This window comes from Rattus rattus, chromosome 5, assembly GCF_011064425.1.
Source record: "Rattus rattus isolate New Zealand chromosome 5, Rrattus_CSIRO_v1, whole genome shotgun sequence".
Classification (NCBI taxonomy): domain Eukaryota; kingdom Metazoa; phylum Chordata; class Mammalia; order Rodentia; family Muridae; genus Rattus; species Rattus rattus.
Window position 1 is genome coordinate 36979050 of NC_046158.1, and position 25337 is coordinate 37004386.

The 25337-nt window shown below is 43.0% G+C and overlaps 1 protein-coding gene across 17 annotated transcripts in view; it reads left to right on the forward strand.

The window, feature by feature from the left end:
- Pkp4 (plakophilin 4) overlaps positions 1–25337 on the forward strand; it is a 202555-nt gene that overhangs the window by 134571 nt on the left and 42647 nt on the right. For 12 of the 17 annotated variants that reach the window (XM_032903335.1, XM_032903336.1, XM_032903325.1 and 9 more), the window contains 4 exons: positions 2911–2945; positions 19413–19544; positions 19653–19840; positions 22282–22831. In XM_032903335.1, coding sequence (XP_032759226.1) covers positions 2911–2945; positions 19413–19544; positions 19653–19840; positions 22282–22831 — 905 coding nt within the window. The remainder of the gene's footprint in view (positions 1–2910; positions 2946–19412; positions 19545–19652; positions 19841–22281; positions 22832–25337) is intronic. The other 5 variants (XM_032903327.1, XM_032903333.1, XM_032903334.1 and 2 more) reach the window with 2 other exon arrangements.

The following is a 25337-nucleotide window of genomic DNA, read 5'->3' on the forward strand; positions in this document are numbered from 1 at the left end:
CAGTTCCTGTCTAAAATAAATTTTAAGACAAACTAATATTTTACTTAAAATTCAAAGCTTTGATTGGTTAATTTGCCAGCAAACTTCTTTTTATTTGTTCTTCGTCTCCTGTCCTGAACAGTTCTAAGCACATGAATGGTCCACTTAAATAGTGGTTAATAATCAAGTTATTTAAAATTATGGTATTTTCCTATTGACACAAAACTCTTGTTGATGATTCAGTCCTTGAGTGTGAAATGTCTTCCACATTCCAGTGGAAGCTCCTAGAACACAAGCTGCTTGGCACCTTCAGAAGGGACGTGAAAGGGAGCCGGGGCGGAGTCTTGTGGGCACAGTGCCTGTAGACATGGTAGGCAGCCAGCATCGGTTGGGAAGTGCTTCTAGGAATAGATGGTGGGGAGTGAGGAGAAAGAGAGGAGGAAGCAGGCCTTTTCTTCCAGGCTGAGGTGCCTCTGGTGTCTCTCCCATGGATCTGCTTCAAACGGCTCGAAAGCAGAGCGAGTTGTATTAAATGGAATTTCAGGTTTCATGCGTTCGTTCTTCAGTCCTGGAGAGAGCGAACAGTTTGAGGCTCCGTTACAGTGAGAGCTGGGAGCACTGTTCTGAGGGACATGCACCGTAGTTAATACACATCCGTGCTCTTCCACATACCTTGGCAATTTGGCTTATTTTAATGTTCATTATTAGCTTATTTTCCTAATGAGTTATGTACATTACTTTAAATAGGGATAGGAAGATGATTTTAGCTGAAGATTCCCGCAGACTTCGGTATGCCCTGCTGTGTTTAGGGACCTAAGGCCTTTTCAACAGCCAAATGCTATTTGCCTGTTTTTTTGTCCCATCCCTACCCCCAACAGAAAAACAAACAAAGTGATGTATTGGTACCTCCTCATGATAAAGGGTGAAATAAGTTAATCTGCTTGAACACAGTTCATCAATATTTACCTCATTACCCAGAACAGTGCGCTGCTTGGTGCTTTTCACGTTCTGTGAAGTAACACTGCGTAAAGCATCTCCTGGGTGCCAGGCAGACAGGCTGCTGGGCCCCTGGCATGGAGCAGAGCCAGACAAGCCAGAGCCTCTGCTACCCCGAGCAGGGGCCGAGTGACAGGAGCCGAGTGACGTGAGAAGGCTGGCATTGCACAGATGAAAAACATCATAGAGCATTCCGTTAAAGTTCCGTGACTTCAAACTCTGGCTTAATAAGCCTCCATGGTATTCCCAAGATGCATGGGCTGTTAGCGAGCTGTTCTGGGTGGCAGTTTGGTTAGCAGCATGTATTAATATTGAAGTAAGAGGTGATTGTTTCGGCAATTATACAGTGAGGCATTCTCAGTCCTGGTGTGTGGAGAACTGATTTTGTGAGTAAAATTAAGTTCTACGTACGTTCAGTTCTACGAAATGGAAACTTATTGCAAAAAAGGAACTACTTTCCAAGCTCAAGGACAGTTGTGACCAGGAGCAAGGCAAGTAGCCCTCACATGATTTGCTCACAGTTTGTGGCCCACCCCCAGCAGTCCCCCTTGAAATGAGGTAAAAGCACATCATCTGGAGCACAGTCCTGGAGCTCAGACAAGATGAGCATTCGACGACTGGCTCCATCCATGGAGTGGTTACCCTGCTTGTGCAACTGAGTCCAGCCCTGGGGGGTGAGCTGCTGTGTCTGCTAGAAGAGGGGACAATCACACATTTTCACCGAGCAAAAGTCCCTTCCAGCTTTTAATTCTTGGGGAAGACGACAAGGAGTTAGACAGGAATGTAGAACTGCCAGGCTGGACCTTTGGTGAACTCCAAGTCTTCTGTTTTATAACGTGTTTATTTAAGCCCGAGTCGCAGCCCTCTTCCATAAATTATTAAAGAAAAAAATTCATGTTCTTACCCCAAAGGAATAACGTCACTTTTTGGTGTGTGTATGTGTGTGTAAGTGCGCACTTGCTCTGTGTGCCTCAGTGTCTGGGCACACTGGTTTGGGAATGAGATAATATTAGGTTTGAGCTCAGCATTTCTAGTTGCCAACACGTTTTATCTCTAAAATAAAATTACTGATGGCCCTGTGACAAAATCATTGTGTATAAGATAAAAGAGCTAATTATTCAAAATGGAAATACATATCTTAAGAGCTTGAACTTACATTTGGCAATGCTTAATCATCTAGTCTGTGTTCCACCACACTGTCCCCTAATGTTATAATGTCCTATGTCAGTGGTCCATGGCAGAGAAGGGCAAAAAGGTGCACAAATATATTTTCACATGAAAATGGTTTTCTAAATACAGTATAAGCCAGTGGTCCTCAACCTTTCTAAAGCTGTGACCTTTTAATACAGCTCCCCGTGTTGTGGTGACTCCCAAACATACAGTTATTTTCATTACTATTTTATAAGTGTGACATTGCTAATTACGAGTCATAATGTAAGTATCTATATTTTCCAATGGTCTCCTGTGAAAGGGTCTTTCAATGCCCCAAAGGGGGTTTCAATACACAAGTTGAGAACCACTGCTAAGGAAACTATGTAGCTCAAATACTGCCCTGTCTTGTTGATTTTAATGTGTACCTTAGCTTTTTATAAGGTAACCTTCGATGCAAAGCATGCCGGTTGTCTTGTCTGTGGGAGTCTTTCGTGGCTTCCTTTGACTTTTGGGTGGTCTTTGGGGTCTAACTGTACGTGCTGCACCCGTGGTGTCACGTCATCACAAACGCTGCCTCTGTCGTCTGCCAGCTGTGCTGCGTCTCTATACTCTGCTTAGTTTCCAAGTACAAATACAGTTAAAAAGTAATGTAGACGGGTAATTTTGATTTTATTTGAGGTTCTTATCCGTTTACATAATTAGATGTAACTATTAGTTTTGGATTGCAAAATAAGCCCACTATTAAATTCTATAACAAAACATTTTTTTTTCCTTTTTCTCTAGCTCAACTGAAAAGTCATTTCCTTGGAGATCAACAGGTATGTTTTTTTTAATTATGTAAAAATTATTTCTTGTTTTAGAGCCAAACAAAAGTGCAGCTGCTTAGCTAGCAGCCATGGCCTGTGCACGCTAGGTGAATGCTCTACCCCTGAGCCAGTCCCTGACTCCCGTCTACTGTGTTCTTTAACTTCCTACCTCCTGGCGGAGTGAGCCAAGCCTAGCTCTTGGCAGTACTGAGACTGAACTACTTCGCTCTGGCATAGTAGTTCCAGTTTCCTTCGTCCTTTAGCGTAAGTGACTGTTACAGCCTTGTATAGCAGTTCCCTTAATAGCAACTGTGTGTCTGAAGCTTTTCCTCACGAGGAAACAAAGGGGACACCAGGAACGGTGTTGTAAAAAGGTAACTACTCACCTCCGTCAGACGTTTCATCACCGTGCACACTGAGAGTTTACATTCTTCCATGTAAAATATCTGCTAGCCCTGCTATCTAACGTAGTAGGCTTTAACACAGCTCGTGTATCTTTTCCCCTAAACCTACAACATAAAGGGTAAATTACGTTACAAAGAGTATCTGCCACTATCACAAGGGTCACATTCAGTCTTCACTCAGTGTGTGGTAATCAAGCACCTACGCCATATGCTGGATGATGTGCACCCTGCTTAGCACCACCGTCTCAGCACCGCACACCTGTCCTCCCTACCCAGCCAGATGGGGTTTATAAGGTGAGCAAGTCAGCAGCATTGCAAAGACTAGAATGGCCTTGAAGAGACGTAGAGCAGCAAACGCCCCGTTTCTAAGCTTCTCTGCATTTGGTCACGGTATTCTGATCCATTCACATTGCTCGTGTGCAGTGGTTTTGTTCAGACTGCTCCTACTCACAAGATGCCCTACAGAGCGAGTGTTAGTAAAAAGGAAGAGACCCCATAGGAGAATCTGGGGCTGCCTTGGAAATAGGTGGGATTTCATGTCACAGGTGGCCACTCCTGAGACAGCTCTACTGAGATGAGCCTGAAGCCCACGCAGTGTTCACTCCAGGTCAGAGAGGAGGCATTCACAGCAGACAGAACACACAGCAGCAGCATTGTGTGGGAGCATTTGAAACTAGTTTTTAAAGGGGATATTAGATGTTAGAGGGCTGACTTAGACCAACAGGGCTGTTCAGTCTCTCAGTAGCTACGAAGAGACTCTGAAAATGCTTGAAGAAAAGTCATGTATGTGATTTAAACATCCTCTGGAAAGACAGCATAGTTAGGAATTGGAGGGAAGAAAAATGAAGCAAAGAACGGCCAGCTGGAAACCTACTGCATAATTTGGCGTGGGAACGTCTGAGCTGGGTCATTGCTAAGGATTTGGAGGGTGGCTTGGTGTGGACAAGCCTTGAGGTTAGTCTTGAGCAGTGTAGAACGGCAGCTTCATTGAAAAGCTGGGCAAGTCAGAACGGAGAGCCAGTCTCTGGGACACTTTGGACTAAGTACGGTCTTGAGCATGCTAGGTTTGATGGTAAAAGGAGCAGCAGAGTACAGTCAGTAGTGAGGTAAGCAAGCCCAGCCCGGTGCAGAGGAGCGCTCCGGTTGAGCAGATAGTGCCTGCTCAGTCACATTTCACCAGGTGCTTCAGACACGTGCCCAGAGCGCTGCAGGACGGGCTGTCTGAGAGTAGCAAGGCTGGAACCCTGCTCGCCCACTGCTCCTGGGAGGTGATCAGAGATGATCTGAAACCGGAGGGGTCCTGGAGGTCAGCTGGGAAGTGTTTTCCCTCCTTTGCTGCAGTGTGTCAGCTCATCACAAAGGGCAGGACTATGTCTGCCCGGCTCACCTGAGTGAGTGAATACACCCATACATGAAGGAACAGTAAGGGTTAGGAAGGTTTGAGGGCACGTACATTACATTCACAACTGAACTTGAAGCCCTTGGAAAGTTTCTCTGCACCAGGATCAAGACCATGTGCAGTCTTAGCAAATATTAAAGAAAACCCTCTGTGTAAGAGGAGCAAATGTGTCAGCTTAGGGCAGAATATATATTTAGAAAAAAATTATAAAATGTTGTAAGTTTTTAAAACTCCAAAGAGCTTATTTTGACTCTTTACTCTGTGCTCTTGAAAGCCTTACGCTGAAGGCATTTCCAACAGGCAGTCGGTGATCCCATGTGCTCAGAATGGCCAGCAGTGGGCCACACACAAAATAGGAACATTTCTTAAAATGTCAAATAACTGGTGTTTGCCCCGCCCCCAACTTAGTTGCATGCTCTCGATCATGAACTTGGTAGGTGAGTTTCATGTTGCCTTGTCAAAAGCTTCGGCACTCTTAATAACCTAACAGGACATTAGCAGGACTGTAAATCTTGCCTTGCTGGCCGCCACTGCTGCCCACCTCCCTCCCTCCTCCTCTTCCTCCCATACACCCCCGCTTCCTTCCTTCCTTCTTTCTTTCTTTCTTTCTTTCTTTCTTTCTTTCTTCCTTTCTTTCTTTCTTCCTTTCTTTCTTTCCTTCTTTCTTTCTTTTCTTTAAGGCAGAGTCTTTCCGTGTACCCAGGCTGTCTGGAGCTCACTGAGTCGTACCCCAGTCTGGCCTGGCTCAGCTCCTTCACGCTGAGATTCACCATACTCAGCTTATGGGATTTTCTTTATTGCACGTTTAGCATGTGTGATGTGACTCTGACCATACTGTTTTCCTTGTAGTTCTTTCTGTCCTCTTGATATAATAACCTCATTGAGATAATACTCACATGCCCTACAGTTCACACAATAAACTGCACATTTCAATATTGTTAAAATATACAGCGTTGTGGCCCCCATCCCCACCATCAGTTTCAGAGCATTATCATTACCTGTAAAGATGCCACATACATTTTATATAAGCCAGTATCATTTTCTACCCAAAGCTACTAATCTTAAGCAGCCACCATTGTCTTTCTTTATGAATTTGCCTGTTCCAGATACTTCAGTTACTGAGTTTGTACAACACGTGCCCCTTAATGTGGACTTCTCTGCTGAGCATTGTTTTCAGGGTTCACCCTATGTGTCAGTACTCCATCCTTCTTCTTGATGAATAATCATGCCTTAAGTTACTGGAGAGCATTTCCTTTCTCCATCCATACGTTGAGAGGCACCTGTTTCTCCTGTTGGCGACTGCTCTGAGTATTCACGAGAACTCCTGCGTGTGCATCTTCACCTATCTGTGTAATAACTAAGAATAGAACCACCTAGTCGGCTTGTGACTCAGAGCTCAGCCTTTTAAACAAGCAGCAGAATGGTGTCCAGTGTGGCTGTGCCTTTGTAACAGTCCTACCAATGGAGTACGAGGGCTTTCTCTCCATGTCCCTTCCCACCCTTGGTGCTGTACTGTAGCTGTCAGCACATGTGGTGAAGTTTTCAGATTGCACCTCAGTGATGGCCAGCATGGTTTTTCCTTTCTTCTTCAAGCAGTGGTGAATGGCAAAGCTTGTCCTTTAGTCTCACCATCTGCCTCCCCATCTTTTTTATTATTAAAAATTTTTTTTAATAATGTGCTGTACACATACCCATCAGATGTTTTACAATATAGAAAAATATAAAATAATTACTTACAATTACTCTCATGTCATTGCCTATGTCTTACACATAGTTGCCCTTTTCAGTAAACTTGGGAATATTAATTACATTTGCTGTTTGTTTTTAAAAGAGAGTATCACAGGTTATCCCTGGCTACCCTAGAACTCTCTATGTAGGCCAGGATGGTCTCTGCCTCCCCAGATGCTCAGTATCTATTACTGAGTATGAAATTCCTCTATGAATTTATCTTTAGTATCGTCAATAAGGATTACCCGCGTGTGGGTAGCGCATGGTTCCCAGCATCTCGAGCAGCAGCCTCCCCTCTTCAGATGTTCAGGTTTAATGGAGAATTAACAGACTATCACCACTCTGACTGGCAGGACGACGCCTGAGGGGGAACTGCAACTATATTCTATGCTCGTATATGTATTAGTCAACATTATAATTTTTCTCTAAATCATTGTGATAACATAACTATATAAAAATGTATTTATTGGATGTTTTGAAAGCATGTATGGTACACATATGGTATTAAGGTCTTCGATGTATGTGACCAAGTTGCTTTCCCTCCCTCCAAATATATGAGATTGAGCCATTTATATGTGGAAAATATAAATTACCCTTGGTGTCAGCACTTTTCTTTCCTATTGGAGGAACTGTGTGACGGGTAGACTTACTTATAGTCCAGCAGTGACAGTCGTGTCTCTCCACCAGACTTCGGCTGGGGAAGCAGAACCCACGCCAGCTAGTTAAATTAAATACAGGAGATTTGAGGCAGACGACCTGTGGGTCAGGAAAGTAGGGTTGGGAAGATCTGGGAAGCAGAGCACCGGAGAGGCTGATGATCCTGAATGTCTGCCTCTGTTCAAAGGCCTGGGGGTGACTCTGTCAGAGTCTTGGGGCAGCAGAGATTGGGATGAGTTTTTTTCACTTTTATTAGAACCAGGAAGAAGCATCTATGGCCCAAATACCGTGTGGACCCGAGCTGGGCTGTACCCGTCTTCCCTGCCGCTCTTGCCCACCTAGCAGCGGCTGTCTACCTTCTCAGGCTAGAGAGGACGGCTGGGGCTTTGTCTACCAGCACCGGACAGGCGTTGGTGTTCCTGTGTGTGTGCTGCACAGTGCAGTCAGATGAGGATGGACAGTGGGAATGCAGTGTCTAGGACATCCTCCACCCTTCTCCCCTTACCCCACACTCTGGTCCCCTCATCAGGCGTCACGTCATCACCAAGTAGCAAATACCCACTGATGCACTTGGTATCTTTCTATAAGGTTTTCAAGAAGTTTTTCACAGGTGGGGGGGCATTTTTAGCTTTTATCACCCCAGTAGGCAGTGCAATCATTGTATCATCTGTGAAGTATATAAGAATACATAAAATATATGCATTTGTCAGCATTAAATATACTTGACTTGAATACATAGCAATTAAATGCTGCCCACATATCTATCTCCCCCCAGCTCAGGGAGATACAACTGTAGCGATTCAGCTGTCCTCGCCACAGCCTGTCCCTTCGTCACACCCCAAACTACCTGACCCCTTATGTTTCTTGGGGGCACCGTAGCCCAAACTCTTACCTCTCACTCTTACAGTCATGTATTCATGGTTTTTTGGGGCAGGCCTCACTTTCAGACCTAACAACCACAAATGGTAGTAGTTGTTCTTTCTCCTATCGCAGCATTGATTGTGTCTTTCTGATGCTCGCCCGCTTTCCCCCGTGCTTATGGCATCTAAACTGTGGCCGTGGCACTTCTCTACAGCTACAAGGGCAGGAAAATTGAAAATTGATTCTATGAATAAAAATAAAATCTGACTCCTTTTATGCTCCTTTTTCTAACAGATAATAGATGCCCTTCTCCAAGTTCTAGTGTAAGTTAATAATTGGAATAAAAACGATGGTTTTGATGTTCCTTTTACTGTAAACCTTATTGTATTAATTCTCAGTGTGAAGAACAGAAAGAACACGAAGTGAAAATCCTGCCCAGAATGAGCAGGGGCAGCTTTACCATGTGAGAAATATTTCCAAGGGCTGCCGTGTGCCGTGCTTTTGGCTTGGTCTCAACAAAAGACACCGCCATTCTTTTCCTTGGCTCCTGTGTAAGAAAGGACTTCATCGAAGGAAGGGGGCTGAGAGTCCTTCACGGTTATTATCTTCTTCATATTTTGCATTTACTTGCAGACAATTTCTCTGTTTTTTTTTTCCCTCTCTCTTTAAAGTTTTACAGATTTGATTTGAAAAGTTCATCCTTTTAAAAGCCTTCCAGCAAGAAGGTGAATTGTTAGCAAGGCACGGCGTGGAGGATGTTACCTTCTGCTGAAATGCCAAAACTGAGCCCAGCTGTTGAGTTTTGTTTTTAAATAGCCAAGTTACTGCAGCTCCTGAGGAAGAACTGGGGATGCACTGAGCTGAGGTTCCCATGCCTCTGTAGTTCAGCTCAGGGAAGCCTGGCTTGGCTTGGTGGGTGGTAGATGGTTGGTGGGTGGTATTTACCCTGAACTAAGAATGGTAGGCTTTTTGGAAAGAGACTCTTCCCAAAGGATGAGGAAGATATGGCAATTACCACACCCTTTGCATGTGGGTCCTTACCGCTTGCTCAAGCTGCCCTGCAGCACTGGGTTCCCTCAGCTCTGCGTCATCTGTCTGTCCATCCTCTTCTTCATTCCTCTGCACTTTCTACCTGACGTCATTTCCCTTTTTAAAGCACCGATGCACTTCTTTTTGTCTAGTAGAGGAGGGGGGTTTACTGTTTTGTGTCTCTGCTTTGTGTTTTCCTTAGCCCGATATTTCTAATAATCTGTGTTCTACTCAGCAGTTCAGAGGGGGCGGTGTCCCTTGCTGCCTCTGTCTCTTGGGTGAGGGTGTCACGTTCATCATTCATCTTCACAGATCTCTTACATGTTATGTATTTGTACAGTCGCTGTGATGCTTCAAAGCTGGATGTAACTTTTAAGACGGTGTACAATGGAATAGAGAATAACATCAGAATCCCAGAAAACATGTCCTGAAACAATACAGGGCAAAGGGCAAGACAGCGGGCACGGTACACAGACCTTCACACACTGAGACAGCAGACACGGTACACAGACCTTCACACACTGAGACAGCAGGCACGGTACACAGACCTTCACACACTGAGACAGCAGGCAAGGTACACAGACCTTCACACACTGAGACAGCAGACACGGCACACAGACCTTCACACACTGAGACAGCAGGCAAGGTACACAGACCTTCACACACTAAGACAGCAGGCAAGGTACACAGACCTTCACACACTGAGACAGCAGACACGGTACACAGACCTTCACACACTGAGACTACATGGGCACACAGACTTTCACACACTGTGTATAAAGAAGCATTTGGATGCAGCTTTTTTTTTTTTTAAATGTACAAATGTAACCATGTCTGACCGACAGAAAGAAGCTTGTGGAGCCAAGATTTGTTTTTTTATCAGTGGTCGCTGGTTGCTGCTTAAATGCTCTGGCCATAGCCTGTGAAACTTAAGTTGCTACAGATCACAATTTCATACTTTTTCGGTTCCAGGAGAAAAAAGTCACTATAAACTGACAAGTTGCCAATTTAAGAAGTTCTGTGGGGGTGGGGGTCAGAAAACTGGATTAGAAGAAGCACCTGAGTTACAGAGCCGAAAGACATGGGTCAATTCAACCGACCACACAGTCAGTAAAGCCCGTTGTTTTACTATAAAACTATATAAAAACTAGTGCCTTATTCATGCCAGACGATCTCTCTACCACCTACCATGACCTACTTCCCAGCCTCTTTACTTGTATTCTGAAACAAGGGATCAGAATTTCCCAATCGAGTCTGTCTGTAGCCTGGCAAGGCCTTGAACTTGGGATCAGGCTTCTGAGCAACCAGGATTACAGGCCTGAAGCCCCGGGCCTGCCAGGTCCATTGTTTTTGACACTAACATGGTTCCTAGAAAGAAATGTGGAAAAGATGAATGAAGATCGTTAGGTTTGAGGCACTGGTACTCAAAAGGCCAAAAAGATTAGAGCTTCTCAAAGAACAAGTCAACAAAAGACACAGGGCAGTGAAATGGGGGAAGTGGAGGTGGACCATGGGGCATTTGCACATGCCCAGGAGATTCAGATGAGTAGGGAGAAAACGAGGCTGTACAGTTGGAACTGTTGATATTTGACAAGAACTGTAGAAGGGAGGAAATGATTGTAATCCAATGTAAATCCATTTAAAGCAATGGTTTACCCTCACAGTTCATTTAGTGCATAGAAATAGTGCATTGAAATGTCAGGGTTTATGAACATTGTCCGCCTGCCCCTGCCCTGTGTGACATTAGAAAGTAATATATTCTGCCAAGTTTAAGAGTATAGACGTAGGGTCTCCATTTTGTTTATATAGAGATTTTTGTTTCTAAACTGAGTAACTAAATACAAGGTCTGCTCCCGAGTGAGCTTCAGCCCCAGACACAAAAGCTGGAGACAAATAATAGGTGAGACAGACTTAAGACAGTGTTTCTTGTTTTCTTTTCTCCCTCTGGAGCAAGTAACTTGCCATACAAAAGCTTCAGATCATCATGAGATAAGACATGAGCTTAAATGGGAGAACACTATATCTCAGTAGAAATGTAGAGACCTCATGAAGGACAGCCAGTAGGAAGCCTGTTGTATTGTACACAGTGTCAAGTAAACGATTAGATGCACGCTGGTGTGTAAAATGACTACTGTATTATTGGACGCCTCAATGTTATGATTTATTGTGGCTAGCAACTGTACAAATGACAGTGCTTAACACATTCATTCACTTCCGGTTTCTTTTCTGAATGCCAGGAAGATAAGAGTTTCTTTTAAAGCTAACTGTGGAGTCCAGGTTATATGGGCCTGACTTAGCCACAGAGACACAGAAGGCAGCCTTGTGCTGTGGATTCCTTTCCCATTTGTGTTTGTTGGTAGCAGTTTTGTCTTGTAGCCCTGGATGGCCTGGAGCTCACGACGATGTCAGTCAGGCTGGACTTGAGCTCACAGGCATACCACCTGCCGGACCTTTCTGATGTCCTGTTGCAAAAGGAAAATTTGTTTTACTTTTGTTGCAAAAAGAAAAGTGCTTTTTGTTTGTGAGACTGTAAAAGTCTAGAAACATCTATAGTAAAGCAAAATGTGCTTCATTCCTACACCTTCCAGACCACAGCCATGCCTCCTCTGCTGCCCACACACAGAGGATTCACAGTTGGTGTGGCACACTTAGTGCCAGATAACCCTTCTGCATTGTGTCTGAACACACGGATGTGAGTTTAGTTTCCTCCACATAAATTACAACACACCCATGCTGTCCTCTGTCCTCCTCTTCCTTCCTTCCTTCCTTCCTTCTTTTTCTTTTTATCCCTCAACCTGGTAAAATCATGTGTTTCTGTATAAGGATATAAAGACATCCTTTTGTCTTTTTAAGAGTTGAATGATATCTTTTTTCCTTTCAGTTTTTCACTCCAACAAACAGTGACGATCTCCTTGGCATACCCAAGCATCTCTGTCAGATAGACTTCTAGAACTGGGAATGCCAGGGCAGGAGCACCTGTCTACACTTTGACATTGCAATCTGCTTATTAAAAATGCTTAATGCTGTCCACCACTGTGGATGCCAACAAGACTTCCCATCTCCATGTGTCTCTATATTAACACAGTGCAGGAATGGGAATCTTGATGCATATTTAATTTTTCAGTTAGATGGTTTTAAATAAGATTTTTAAAATTCATTTGTTTTAAATTTTCCATAATTTTTTTAGATTTGTAGATACATTAAGCAGAATAAATCATTTAAAGAACTCATTATTAAATATTGGTAAATCATAATATTCCGTGGAGATTTCAATACGCTCTGACAGTTGTTACTTGATTAATTCTTACGTAGACTGAGAAGCATCATGACCTTGGAATAATTGAATTATTGTAATGTGTCCTACCAACTCTGCTTTCTTCTGGACTCACATATGGCTCAAAGGGATCAGGCGTATTTTCTCTTCCATATTAACATAGTAGCCACTCCCAAAACAAGCAGAAAGCAACTCCTTCACAAAAATCACTGGGATTAGGTTCTAGCCCTCACCCCAGGTGTCCCCAAACTTCTCTCTATACTAGGTCCTCTGTGGGGCTTTTAAGCTCTGTGCCGATTCAAATTTGGTTTTGGAACAAGGCACCCATAATCTTCAGACCATGAAGCAAATTCATTGCTGTGGTTTTCTCAGTGAGACAGGATAAAGTTAGCAGTGGTCATCCATGCTGACTTAGGTCTTAAGTACGAGTTGCAGTAAACAGTCTCCCTTCAGGCTGACAGGTGGAAGACAAAGCTAAACAAACACTTTGAAGCACCACGGCAATCTGAACTCATGAGGTGACATTAAAGTAATTATGGTTGTATGGTGTCCTGGTTTTACAGAGGGACATGGAAGTGTTTAGAGATGAATGATTTGGTCTAAGAGATGCTAAGGTCCTGTAACAAAGAAAGGAAAAAGATAAATGGGAGATACTAAGGTATGAACGTTAACAGACTTAAATGTAAATTCTTTACGTACATCGATTGAAATGCCAGACTTAAAATGGCATGTGTGGGTGAACCGGCTGAAAGGCAGTAAAGGTTGGCCATGCTGTGCAGTTTCCTCACAAACAAGTCATTGAAAGAAATCGTGAAGTCAGTGACATGGGTTTTTCAGCAAGTAGGTATTATTTAATTCATACTTTCTGTATACTTGAGATTTTTTAATGAACCTCTGTTAACCAAAATTGCTCATACTGTCCTCCCTTAGCATCACAGATCCAACCTTGCAAATACAAAGTATCTGAAAATATGTTGTTCAGGTGCCCAACATTAGGCTGTGATGGTTGTGTCTGCGGGCTTCACCACGTCATTCTCTAAATAAGTCAGTATGAATAACATTCGCATCTTATTGATTCTGATAAGAAGTCTGATATAAAGTGTATGGGAAACTTGTAGAGAGGCAACTTTCCTTCATTCTATAAAAAGGGACAGATTGGGCTGCTGTGTGAGACTTGGTAACACACACAAACACACACACACACACACACACACACACACACAAGAAAAAGAAATGCATATGTGTCTTAAGCACCCACAGGTTCTTGTATCTGGGGATCATTCCCCCCTTGGATGCTGGACACCAAGCGATGCCTGTATAGAAGTAGAGATCAGACTTCCTGCTTTAGCTCTATGACTTATTGTTGCTGGACTTGGTTCACCACCAAATAACTAGAATTTTGCTTCAATGGACATACAGCTGCAGCTGGCTTTTTCTGAGCCACTTCTGTGTCAAGTGAGTGATCCCCAAAGCTTAACTAAAGCATCTGGTTATATGTTTAATATTTTATGTTTGATGTAGATGTTTATGTTTTTCTCCTACTTTTGTGATCTGAAGCAGTCATCTATTAACTGTCTAAAATGTAACAGAAACGATCAAGTTTAAAGACTCCTTTCCTCTTCCCCTCTGCCTCAGTGCACAAAGCCTTCATTCCTGGGTTTGTGATTGTTGCTTGGGGCTACCATCTCCACGCCCCATTTCCTTCCTGTCCACACTTGGCTTTACCTTGGAAACTATCTGTACAGAGGAGCACCAGGGGAAGGGAGAAAAGCTGCATCTCAGAGGGCTCCTTCATGTTCTTTTTGGGAACGTCCTTCCTTATAGCTTCATGTGGAGACAGGCATTGGTCTGGTTTGGTTTGGTTTGGTTTGGTTTATTTGTAGAGAAAGGGGCTCAGTAGCCTCAGCTGGCCTTGAGTTCCCTGTGTAGCTAAGGATAACCTTAAATGATCCTCCTGCCTTCCGTCCCAAGTAGACCATGCTCTTCTTTGATAAGAAATGTGTGACATCTTTGTATTTTCCAAATTCTGGACACTCCCATTTCTTTATTTTAAGGCGTTTGGTTAACCGTATGTATATGCATGTGAATGCAGGTGCCCAGAGGGCCGCAGAAGACCGTCAGCTCCCTGGAGCTGGATTCGCAGGTGCTAGTGAGCCTCCTGATGGGGCAGGAAACCAGAAAGGGACCTCAGCAAGAACAGCCAGTCCTCATAGCAGCAGAGCCATCTCTCCAGACTCTTGATATTCTTATCTTGGTATTTGGTAGCATGTTCCCCTACAAGAAATAAAATATGTCTGCAAAAAAAACCTGAGAGTGGTTTCAAGTGCTCGGCTCTATTTCCCCATAGGTTAGTAACTCCCCATTGTGATTACTCCTTTAACTTTTGAAGGATCATCTTACCTGCTTTTTTGTAGCCAACCTGTCCTCAAACCTGTGATCCTCCTGCCACACGTTCCCAAGTGCTGAGATTACAGGTCTGCATTGCCACAGATAGCTCCTTAATTTTTAATTCAACTTTCCCAATGTGAATCCGAGGCCCATGGCCAGTTCAGAGTGCCTGGCTGTTAAACCTTGTGCCTGCTCCATGCATTTCCTGCTTTACATTTCTTCTGCTTTTGCTGGCTTCCTTTTGTAATTATGAGGCATGAGTTCTTCTGGCAGGTAGGACACCTGTGCTTTAATTTCTGCACAGACTATAAATAGCTAATAAACACTCAATTTGGGTGTAGTTATTTATGGAAACAAAACCCCTATTTTCCCCCTGAAATTGTTTTAATGGTTTAACTCAGGAGTTCAAAGTATCTATCCTGAGGCATTTCTTTGGTGTTGGGTAGAACTAAAATTTGGGTGGAGTGTCTTTGTAGAAATCAAAGCATCATTGTCTGGGTGCCCACACACAAAGTTTCTTTGGCCATAAAATGGGACACAGACAGACAAGCTTTTAGAGCGAACTTCAGGTATACTAAGTGATCTTCAGAGCAGTTTAGAGTGAACTTCCTCAGTGGTACTTTATCAATGGTTTTCCATTTCCCAGGGCTTCTCATATAACATTTTCTAGATGAGCAAAATTTCAGAGCTATCATGAATATTTAAGAGCTGATTAGCACTTAAACAAAGTCAAGAGAACCAGACTAGAAATAATTTCAAGAAACATGGGCTTCAGCCCTTTCTCTCAAGTCTGTGTTTGGATTAAAAATCCAACCTTGAAAGGGATTTATATGTACACAGGAACTTCGATGGGTCAGCAAACTCCTATGCATCTTTAATATTCTTAAAATATTAGCTGCCGGGGTTGGGGATTTAGCTCAGTGGTAGAGTGCTTGCCTAGCAAGAGCAAGGCCCTGGGTTTGGTCCCCAGCTCCAAAAAAAAAAAAAAAAAGAAAGAAAGAAAATATTAGCTGCCTCTTTCCATGTGCCGGGGGACATTTCGATGTTTCTTGTTTATATCATCGCTGTTTCAAACTTTGGTTCCAAAATTATTTCCAGTAATCTCTTTTCCCTGTTCCTGGTCGTCTACGGTAAGGGTACACATTATACCACAAATACGGAGTAGAGAAATCATGTAGGTACCAGGTCCTCTTCCAGAATTTATCCTGGAGCTTTAGAAGGCCCGAGACACTTCTGCACTTGTGGAAAGTCGACTCCTCCTGCATCCAAGGTAGATTGGAGAATGAGAGCTTCAGGGTTCATTGGAAAGGTTGCCATAGTCCTGTGTTCACGGGCCACAGAGTCTAAATGAGCTGTTAGAAACTGCCATCTCCTAAACCCCATAGCAACTTGGAAGACATGGAGAAGAGCGAGGAGAACCCCGCCCAAGGTTCCTGTGTACTGGGCTGTGAAAGACTACAGCACTGTATATGCCAAAACCTCCTCCGAGCGAGCGCTGGGTTCCTGTTTCCATGGTGATTTACACAGTACCGACCTCCCAGGCCTCACACAATCTAACAGCATGACACGTGGCCTGACAAAGCAGAGCCATTTTAATGACTTCAGATTTCTTTAGTGAAGACTTTCTCTAAGCAAACACTCTACATGTTATTCATTTGGAAATGTGTGTTGTGAAAGAGATAAAATAATCCATTTTGTATTGCATCTTTACCTGAGACTTCCTGAGGTGAACAGCGCATCAGGTTTTTTTAGCCCTGCAGAATTAACCCATTAATATTTTTCATAGATTCTGTTTTTTTTTAATTGATCACCTTTTTTAAAATTTAATTTTAGTTATTTATTTTTATTTTTTATTTATTTATTTATTTTTTAGTTAGGACATTGAGATGAAATGTGACAGGCAGGACAGACCATGATTCCAGTAATCTCCCATTCTTAAGTGCAAATGGAGATTTCATTGTGCCTTAAAGAATGTTCAGGCCCTATTCTTAGATACATGCTAACCAATATTTGAAAATGACATGTATTTCTGGTGTCTGAGAACCATGTCTGTGATGTCTTTTGAGTAATATGTTCTTCAGAATGTTGTTCAAAGTAACACTCTCGGGCTGCTTATCACTGAAATGTTTTGATTCCTTATCCTGATCAAATAAAATCACAGCATTCCGACTGTCATTTTAGATTACAGCACTGGTCATGAGACAGTTCATCTTGCACTTTATGCCTCGGGTTTCTCTGATTAAAATAGTTTCCTTCTTTCGTTTCAAATAAGCTGTGTTGTAAAGGACATCTTAAAGTAAGAGTACATAAGTAATACACAGTTGGTAACTACAGCACTCACTAGTCTATAACCAGGAACTCTTTGCCAACTAGTTGGGAAATAGGTGTTCTGGTTATCTGGTGCATTGTGTTGCATGTACATGCATTTGTGTAGCTATAGATGTTTTCTAAATTAATAAATGTTCAAAGAAACACAAAAACAATAGTAAAACAATTTTTGAAAGCCACTTAACTTTCTTGTAATGAAGCAGAAGACATTTCAGCACCTTTTGTCTTTACAGATACTGAGCTCCACGGAAGAGAAATGACTGAGGAGCTTAGACATGGTGCAAAGGCTGATTGAGTTATACTGTGCATATTAAATAGGTCTCTTTATCAAGTCGTCACAACTCTACCTGGCATATTTGCTTAGAGATGGGACACAAAACCCCATTTCTCTCTACACCCAGCTACTTACATCTCCTTACATGGCAATGTGGTCATTTAGCACTCAGTTAGCTCACAGGTCCCCTCGCTGCACTCTGGCTCTCAGGGAGGGAATTGAGAACTAGAAGAAACAGTCAGGTGATTAGACTTCAAGGTCACCTAGCTAATGTTGCTTTTAGGGTAATATTGTTTGTTTTGCTTTTCTGTTTTTAAAAATACTAATTGAGAGAGAGACAGACAGAGAGAGAGAGAGAGAGAGAGAGAGAGAGAGAGAGAGAGAGTGTGAGTGTGTGTGTGTGTGTGTGTGTGTGTGTGAAGCCCTTTTCCTGTCTGCCCAGTATTCTCTGGGTGAATGCCCCTTGCAGTTCCTGGCTGTTCTGGTTCCCTGTGACTCTTCTGGCAAGCATACTTTCTGTGTGCTAACAAAGGCTTAACAGACTCCTCCAGGAATTGCTATGTAACTTGTGCAGAGCTCTAGAAACAGCTAGTAGATTTACAAATGAAGCAGGTCATTTCACTATTACCTGACTGGCAGTGACTCAGATAATGTTCTACCAGAAAAGCCACACACAACTGAAATCTCACATTAAAATTCCAGACATGAGAATTCAGAGCTGTCACAGAATTCTACTACCTAGAAATGTACTGTCAAATGATGGATCAGAAGACTGGTTGTTAGGAACTCCTGTGAGGAATGTCAGCATCTCTTCCCGCAGCTAAAGTCTGCCATCAAGTTAAAGGCCCAGAATGCACCAGGATTCCCCAGCTCTCTCTTGAACCTCGTACGGACCTCCAGACCTTCACTCTGCTTGTCATTGCTCAACTTTACTGAATACCAGGTGCTAGGTGTAGATCATTGCCTAGTATAGGAAAGCTGCTATTGCTACTCAAAATATTTGTTCAGCAAATATTTATTGACCACCCATTGAATACAAGGTACCACAAAAGGCACTGGGAATATAACAGCACAAATGAGAAAGTCTGCATCTTTGGGTTTTCATGCTTTAATAGACAGAGAGCGTCTGACTACTCCTAGTGAGGTATATAACAGACCCCTAGGGGAAAAGGACGGAAAGTTGGGAAGAAACCCTAGTGAAGACATTGAAATCTTTACAGTTGTATTTTGAGCTCAGAATGTGACTCAGAATTAGCTATAGTATTTGAAAGTGATGCAGCAGGCCTGAAATTGCGTGTTAAATCCATAAAGGTTAAATCTGGAAAATGAGTTAAAATAATGATCACAAACATGCAGAAATATATGCTTTCTAAATGGGACTAAAGAAGGTGTTTGAGTGGTGTACACAGGTCAACATGAGCTGTATCATCTATGGACAGCCTACGAAACAGGTTAGACTGGAGAAGCAGATGAGTTGTGTGTGTGACGGTCATTGTCATTTAAGTTCAAGGTGGCGAATGGAAATGAAACAAGCTGTGAGAGACAGGTCGATTAGAAGACAGTCATCAGGTCAGACTTGTATATGTTCCTCTGGGTAAAACTAGAAGGACAAATAAACAAGCAAGACACTGATACCTCTGTTACTTGTGATTCTGAACACTCTGTAGACTTCCTTTGACAGGAGCTATAGCATAAGCCCATCTTACCTTCCGGGCACTTCACTAAGGTTTTTCTCATGGGTATTCTCAGTTCTTGTTCTAAGCAGTTGGGATCTACCTGGCCATTATTCTTATTCTACCTGTGAGTGTATTTGGAGGAAGTTGTAAAAGATGGGGTTTCCAAGGGGAAGCAAGATGAATTTTCTGATTTTGACATAATATAACATATGAGTTACCATGGGACCTGTAACTAGAACAAACAACCCTTACAAAACTGAACAAAGTATAATAGTAAACTGAGTGTGGGCAACACGTTCGCTCTGGATAAAATTAAATGGATTAAAATTAAAATACCTGTACTATTAAGGTGGGCAGAGCCTTCAAGTAACAAGGATTTCAGAATGGAAACATATCTGTACCTTTTAACAAGTTACTCTGTAATGTCATTAAATTCAGCTATAAATGCATTTTTCTTGCAGATGTGCCAAATACTGGTGTAAGCAAACCTAGAGTTTCTGACACTGTTCATCCCAACAACTATCTCATCAGGACGGAGCCAGAGCAAGGGGCCCTCTACTCACCAGAGCAGACGTCTCTCCATGAAAGTGAGGGTCTGTTGTGTTCTGTTTTAACCACTAGATTTGCTCCTCATAGTTCCACTTTGAAAGTGAGCCTCAGAAGTACATAGTAAAGGTGTCCCTACTGTCCCGTTCTTGCAGGATCGTTGGGAAACTCAAGAAGTTCAACACAGATGAATTCTTACTCTGACAGTGGGTACCAGGAAGCAGGGAGTTTCCACAACAGCCAGACCGTGAACAAGGCAGACAGTAGACAGCATCCATTCACGGGATCAGCAAGCAACCATGTGGTGAGGAATTCGAGAGCAGAAGGACAAACACTGGTTCAGGTAAGTCAGACATCTAGAAATGCCCTCTTAATTGCATAACTGCTATAGATATCGCTTACCAGAAGCAAGGCTAATGTGTAATGTGTAATAGAATGAAAACCTTCACTCAAACTCACCACATACTGTTTGAGTTGCAGGATTGATGATATTTCAAGCATAAAGCCTGGTATTATGTTTGTTTAAATTAACTTACTCTAACTAATGCATTTTAATAAGTTCCTAGATGCAGTAGAGTAACTGTTCTGCAAACAAGAAATTTGATAGGAGCAGCCCAGAGGGAGCATGAGGCTGACGTGGAGTGACAGAGTTCCTGAGGGCCTCCTAATCCTTAGCAATACTAGCATTAAAATATGCTGTAGAATGGCCTGGAGAACAGGAAACCAACCTCTACCCCAGGAGATGGGACCTAGTCCACTCTAAGCAAAAGTTTTCACCTTCATGAAAATTATTCACTGAAAGTGTGTTTCTTTTTCTGGATACTCATGCTTATAGAGCCATTTTAAGAGGGTATACCCACTCTGTAAAGTCAGAACAAAGTTGATAGGCAAAAATAAGATATCGCCTGCATAGTCCATTGCTTCTTTTTGCTACTTAATTCACCCTCTCACCAGACAGTGTCAGGATAAAGAGGCACAGTAGCCAGTGAGGCAAGGTCTCTGTCCAAGTACCATAGAAATTCTTCCTTTAGTGGCTGAAATTTAGCAAAATGACCAGAAAAGTTGAAAGGATACTGCATTCCTCAAGTGCTATTCAGGAAACACTGTAGGACACACAGAGAGCCAGCTTGCCAGTGCTACAGGGAAGTGTTGATACAGTTGTGGGCTTTTTTGCTCATTTGGTTTAAGAAAAGTTAAGTGTATAACTTTTAAGCTTAAAGAGAAATCTCTTTCCCTCATAGCCAGCCCCTTGAGGCTGTGCTCCCAGTCTGGTCATTATCCAAGCACCGACCTGGTGGCTGGTAGACGTGTGTGGTACGTTTCAGGCGCTCTGCCCCAAACACCTCTAGATGTTCATCTGTGTGGGTGGCTCTCTAATCTCACTCTTGGATAGTTGCCTTAGCAACAATTTTATCCTTAGTCATCATCATGTTTTTAAAATGTAAAAACTGATATTAAGTTGATTTTTGTCCCTAAAGCTGAAGCAAGCAGGTTTCTGTGACGTAATTTACATGTAGTTTGGACAGCATATTGTTCCATTTGTCAGGGCTAACACAGACAGCACCCAAGTACATGTTCGAATTCTCCAACTGTATACTACTTTTTAAAGGCCTGTCGTGTTGCCTTATTGAGTTACCATGTTCTTCCCTCCCCACATTCCCTTAATGCCACCATTACTGTCCCCAAAGTGTCAAGGTTGAGCCACTTGAGACGTTCCAGCAGCCAGGTCCCTTGCAGTCCTTGGAGGCAAAGCACACATTCTCTGTGCTGCATATGGGGCTGCAGAAGTCCCTGCTTCTTTCCTCACTGTCCCAACTCAAAGGAGACAGAGCAGCCTGGCGTCCGAGTCTGTGCTCGTCCTCAGGCTCAGCCTGGGCCCCATGCCCATTCCCCTCAGCCTCAGCCACTTCTCCAGCCCAAGTCCCTCAGTATTGCACAGCATCAGAAAGGTATTTGATCGATATCCGTTGTGTTTGTGGAAGTCTCCAGATTCATAGCGCAGAGCAGAAATGTTCATTTTCCATTCTGGTCTTTTCCAGCTGGCTAAGACAAAGACTTAGAGCATCCCTTCTCCTGGACCAGACTCTTAGGTGTCTCACTCATGTCTCTAAAGCCAACAGCTAACTAAAAGCTCATAGGTCAGCCAAGGTAAAAAGAATGTAGAGCGAAAGGATTTGGCTTGGACACCTGTCTGGCCAGGCTCCTCCTTGAACTAAATTATCAAGGGAGAGCTGGACCCAGGCACACTATCCAAACATTTTTGCATTAGACACTGGAAAAAATACATCCCACAAGTTAACAGAGCCAACTCATAAAGACCAGCCATCCATAAATACTCCTCAGCTCCATTTAAGCTGAGAGATGAAATAGATATATTTTTCATTTTATACAAAATGCAATGCCTTGGCCACAGTTTGACTTGCAGGGAATGATACAAGCACATGGCCCTAGGGCCTCTCGTGCTCACAAGTCATGGGTAGCACTTGCGGTAAAACATTTCAGGTTTCAGAAGATGCAGAGGCAACAATCGAAAAATGTAAAGACCAAAAGAGGGGCTATTAAGTCACTTCTACTGACTGGTTGTACTATTCAAATTATATCTCCAAAAATAAACAAATAAAGCAAAAGCTAAGATCCTACTCTAAAGCTAATGCAGAGAAGAAACTTAGGTGCCGGCAGTAGTGAGGTCACATTCTGTGTGAGCTATGTGCGTTTTTATTTCTGTAATGACAATGGACACAAAACCCTGGATAAACCCGTTCTCTTTTCTCCCCCTCTCATCAGCCATCAGTAGCCAATCGGGCCATGCGAAGAGTTAGTTCAGTTCCATCTAGAGCACAGTCTCCTTCTTATGTTACCAGCACAGGCGTGTCTCCTTCAAGGGGGTCACTGAGAACTTCTCTGGGTAGTGGATTTGGCTCTCCATCAGTGACGGACTCCCGACCTCTCAACCCCAGTACTTACTCCTCCAGCACGCTCCCTGCTCAGCGGGCCGCCTCTCCATACTCACAGAGACCCGCCTCCCCGACAGCCGTGCGACGGGTCGGGTCTGTCACCTCCCGACAGACCTCCAATCCCAACGGACCAGTCCCTCAGTACCAGACCACCACCAGGGTGGGGTCCCCACTGACCCTGACTGATGCCCAGACTCGAGTAGCTTCCCCATCCCAAGGCCAAGTGGGGTCATCGTCCCCGAAACGTTCTGGGATGACCGCCGTACCGCAGCATCTGGGACCTTCACTGCAAAGGACTGTTCATGACATGGACCAATTCGGACAGCAGCAGTATGATATTTACGAGAGGATGGTTCCACCACGGCCAGACAGCCTGACAGGTGAGGATGGGTGACAGCACTGCACAGATCCCAGGGAGTGGGTCCTCCCTGTGCCTATGTAGACATGGTGATAACTGGGGAAAGACCTGGTGGTCTTCTCTGAAAAGTTATACTGTAAACTTGGGGTCCTCCTTTTTCAAGCACTGGTCCTTTTATGCTTGATGCTACATAACCCATACACAGAACTCTTTTGTAAGGCATCTAATTTTCCCCCAAGATATGGTGCGTGCATGCATGTGTGTACATGCTGTATTGATTATAACCCAAGCTCTTGTTAGTATTGTTTCTAAAGCAGGGTTTTGAACAGCTAGGCTTACACCTCCGTGTGCCCTCATGATATATTAAAGTGTGGTATTAGAATGCCTATTTGAATTTCTCTTGAGGAACGCTGTAGCTGTGTGTGCTAAAATATGACTCACATCCTACTGTTTTGATGGGCACCCTGATGGGAGTGCACAAAGCACTTAGGAATTTCTTCTCAGTGCCATTTGGATTAAATTAGAAAGACCCCAGGTTCCTGACATTCTATCTGTCCCCTTCGGGGGATTTTCATAAAAGATTTTCTACTTTTTGTAATAACTCTATTCTTTTTAGTAAGAATAATTTTTCTTCAAAAAACTTACATATAGGACCCGAGTTGCAGGACAGTGGTAGAGTGCTTGCCTAGTCATGCACAAAGCCCTAGGTTTGATCCTATACATTGCCAGAAGATTTTTATTAAACACGGTGTATACAGAGTGAAGAACTTTGAACCCATGATGAAAAGTTGAAATGAAGAACAAAAGTCTCCAGTTCGTCCTCTACACACACCAGTTACATCTTCCCATGTAGTCTACATGTGCGTGACCTAGAGAAGCACGTGTGACACATGAATGTGTACGTGTTGTGCTGCATTTTCTTCTGCACAAGGGAGCTCCAGTCATACATGTCCTCTGTGCCCTTCTCACAGTGTGTCTGAGCGTGCACTCTCTGAAGGATGACAATACTCCTTTAATTCTGCGTTAAAACGTATTAGCTGGCTTCCATGTTATTAGGCATGTGTTGGTACCTAATAGCACATTAGCTACCAGAGACTCTTTCATAGAAATGAGAAGAGCGTTACCTGTGGGACCTGTGTGTCAAGGCTGACTTGCTACCTCAGAGTATGTACATACTCTGCCTTGAGAGACACTGTCCCGTTGTCTCCTGACCTGTAACTGAGGGCAGGCGCCCTATCCTGTCTCGGGCACTTCCCGTGGGCCAGTCTTGGGTAAGATGCTGTACCCGGAGCCATCGCTAGGTTGTGACTCAGCTGAAGAGCGAGCGTATGTTTGTTTTCTATTTTATCACACAGCACAGACTCAGGCCATCTATCATTTTCATTAGAAGTTTTTATGCTTGAGATAATATTGTTTTTTCATTGTATCTCTTGCTACTTTGCTTTTTTAATTAAATTTTTAATATTTTGAGAATAAAGTTAATATATTTTTATCTTGTGGCCTCTAGAATGTATGAAACCTTTGTAAGCTTTTTCTGATTTAACAAACTCTTATGAAGCATTTATAGTGAACCTGGATTTGAGCTCAAACAAATTCCTAGCTGTGAAGGACTCTGTATGCTGTGTGTTTTTAAAAAGAAACTTTCTTGGTAGCCAAGAGGGGAAGTAAACTTCCTAACAAAAATTTATTAAGTTTAATTTGCTAAACTTCATTCTCCAACTATGGGTTACTTTATGATGGTGACCAAACAGAGCATGCTTGCTTCCCTGTGATTACCATTTAAAGATCAAAGCATCCGGCACAGCATAAATGACATCTTGGTCAGGGGTGAACTGTCCATCAGTGTTCCCCTGTGGCACATGGTGACAGCATCCTCAGCTTAGTGTGTAAGCATATCCTCTGTTTGTACACAAACAAAACAGGCTGACACATCGCTTGCTGTGTGCTTACGTGAATGGAGCCGCGGCTGTCCTAGCGTGGTGTGGTCCCTCTTCTGCTGCCTGCAGACCTGCTCCATCTCATCAGAGATAGAGCAGAGCCCACTCTGCTCCACGCCTCTGTGTCCCAGTATCTGGGACACTCCTTGAAATATATCTATTAATTCACATGTGGTTTTATGGGAAAACACTGGAAAGTTAGTGGTGCTAAAATCTGAATATTATCAGTAAACTAGTAACACTTATTATGAAATATTATTTTACTATTTGTGGTCATTAGGTTTTCCTTTTCTTAACAAGCAAAACCTAAAACCAAACCCAAACCAAACAATTCAAACTTGTTTTTCCAGGAATTCATTAATCAGTCTTGTTTAACTATCTTTCTAGAATAAAGAAAAAAATGCAAAGGAACAATTTAACTAACATTAGATGATTTAAAATATTTTGATTCAAACTGCAACATTTACAGGTGGGGATCATGAAAGAAAGGGGATTTGAAATGTGCATATTTTATTTTTTAAATTAAATCAGCACATGCTATATTATGCTGGTCACAAGTCTGTGATTTGCCACTATTAGTAAGTAAAACCT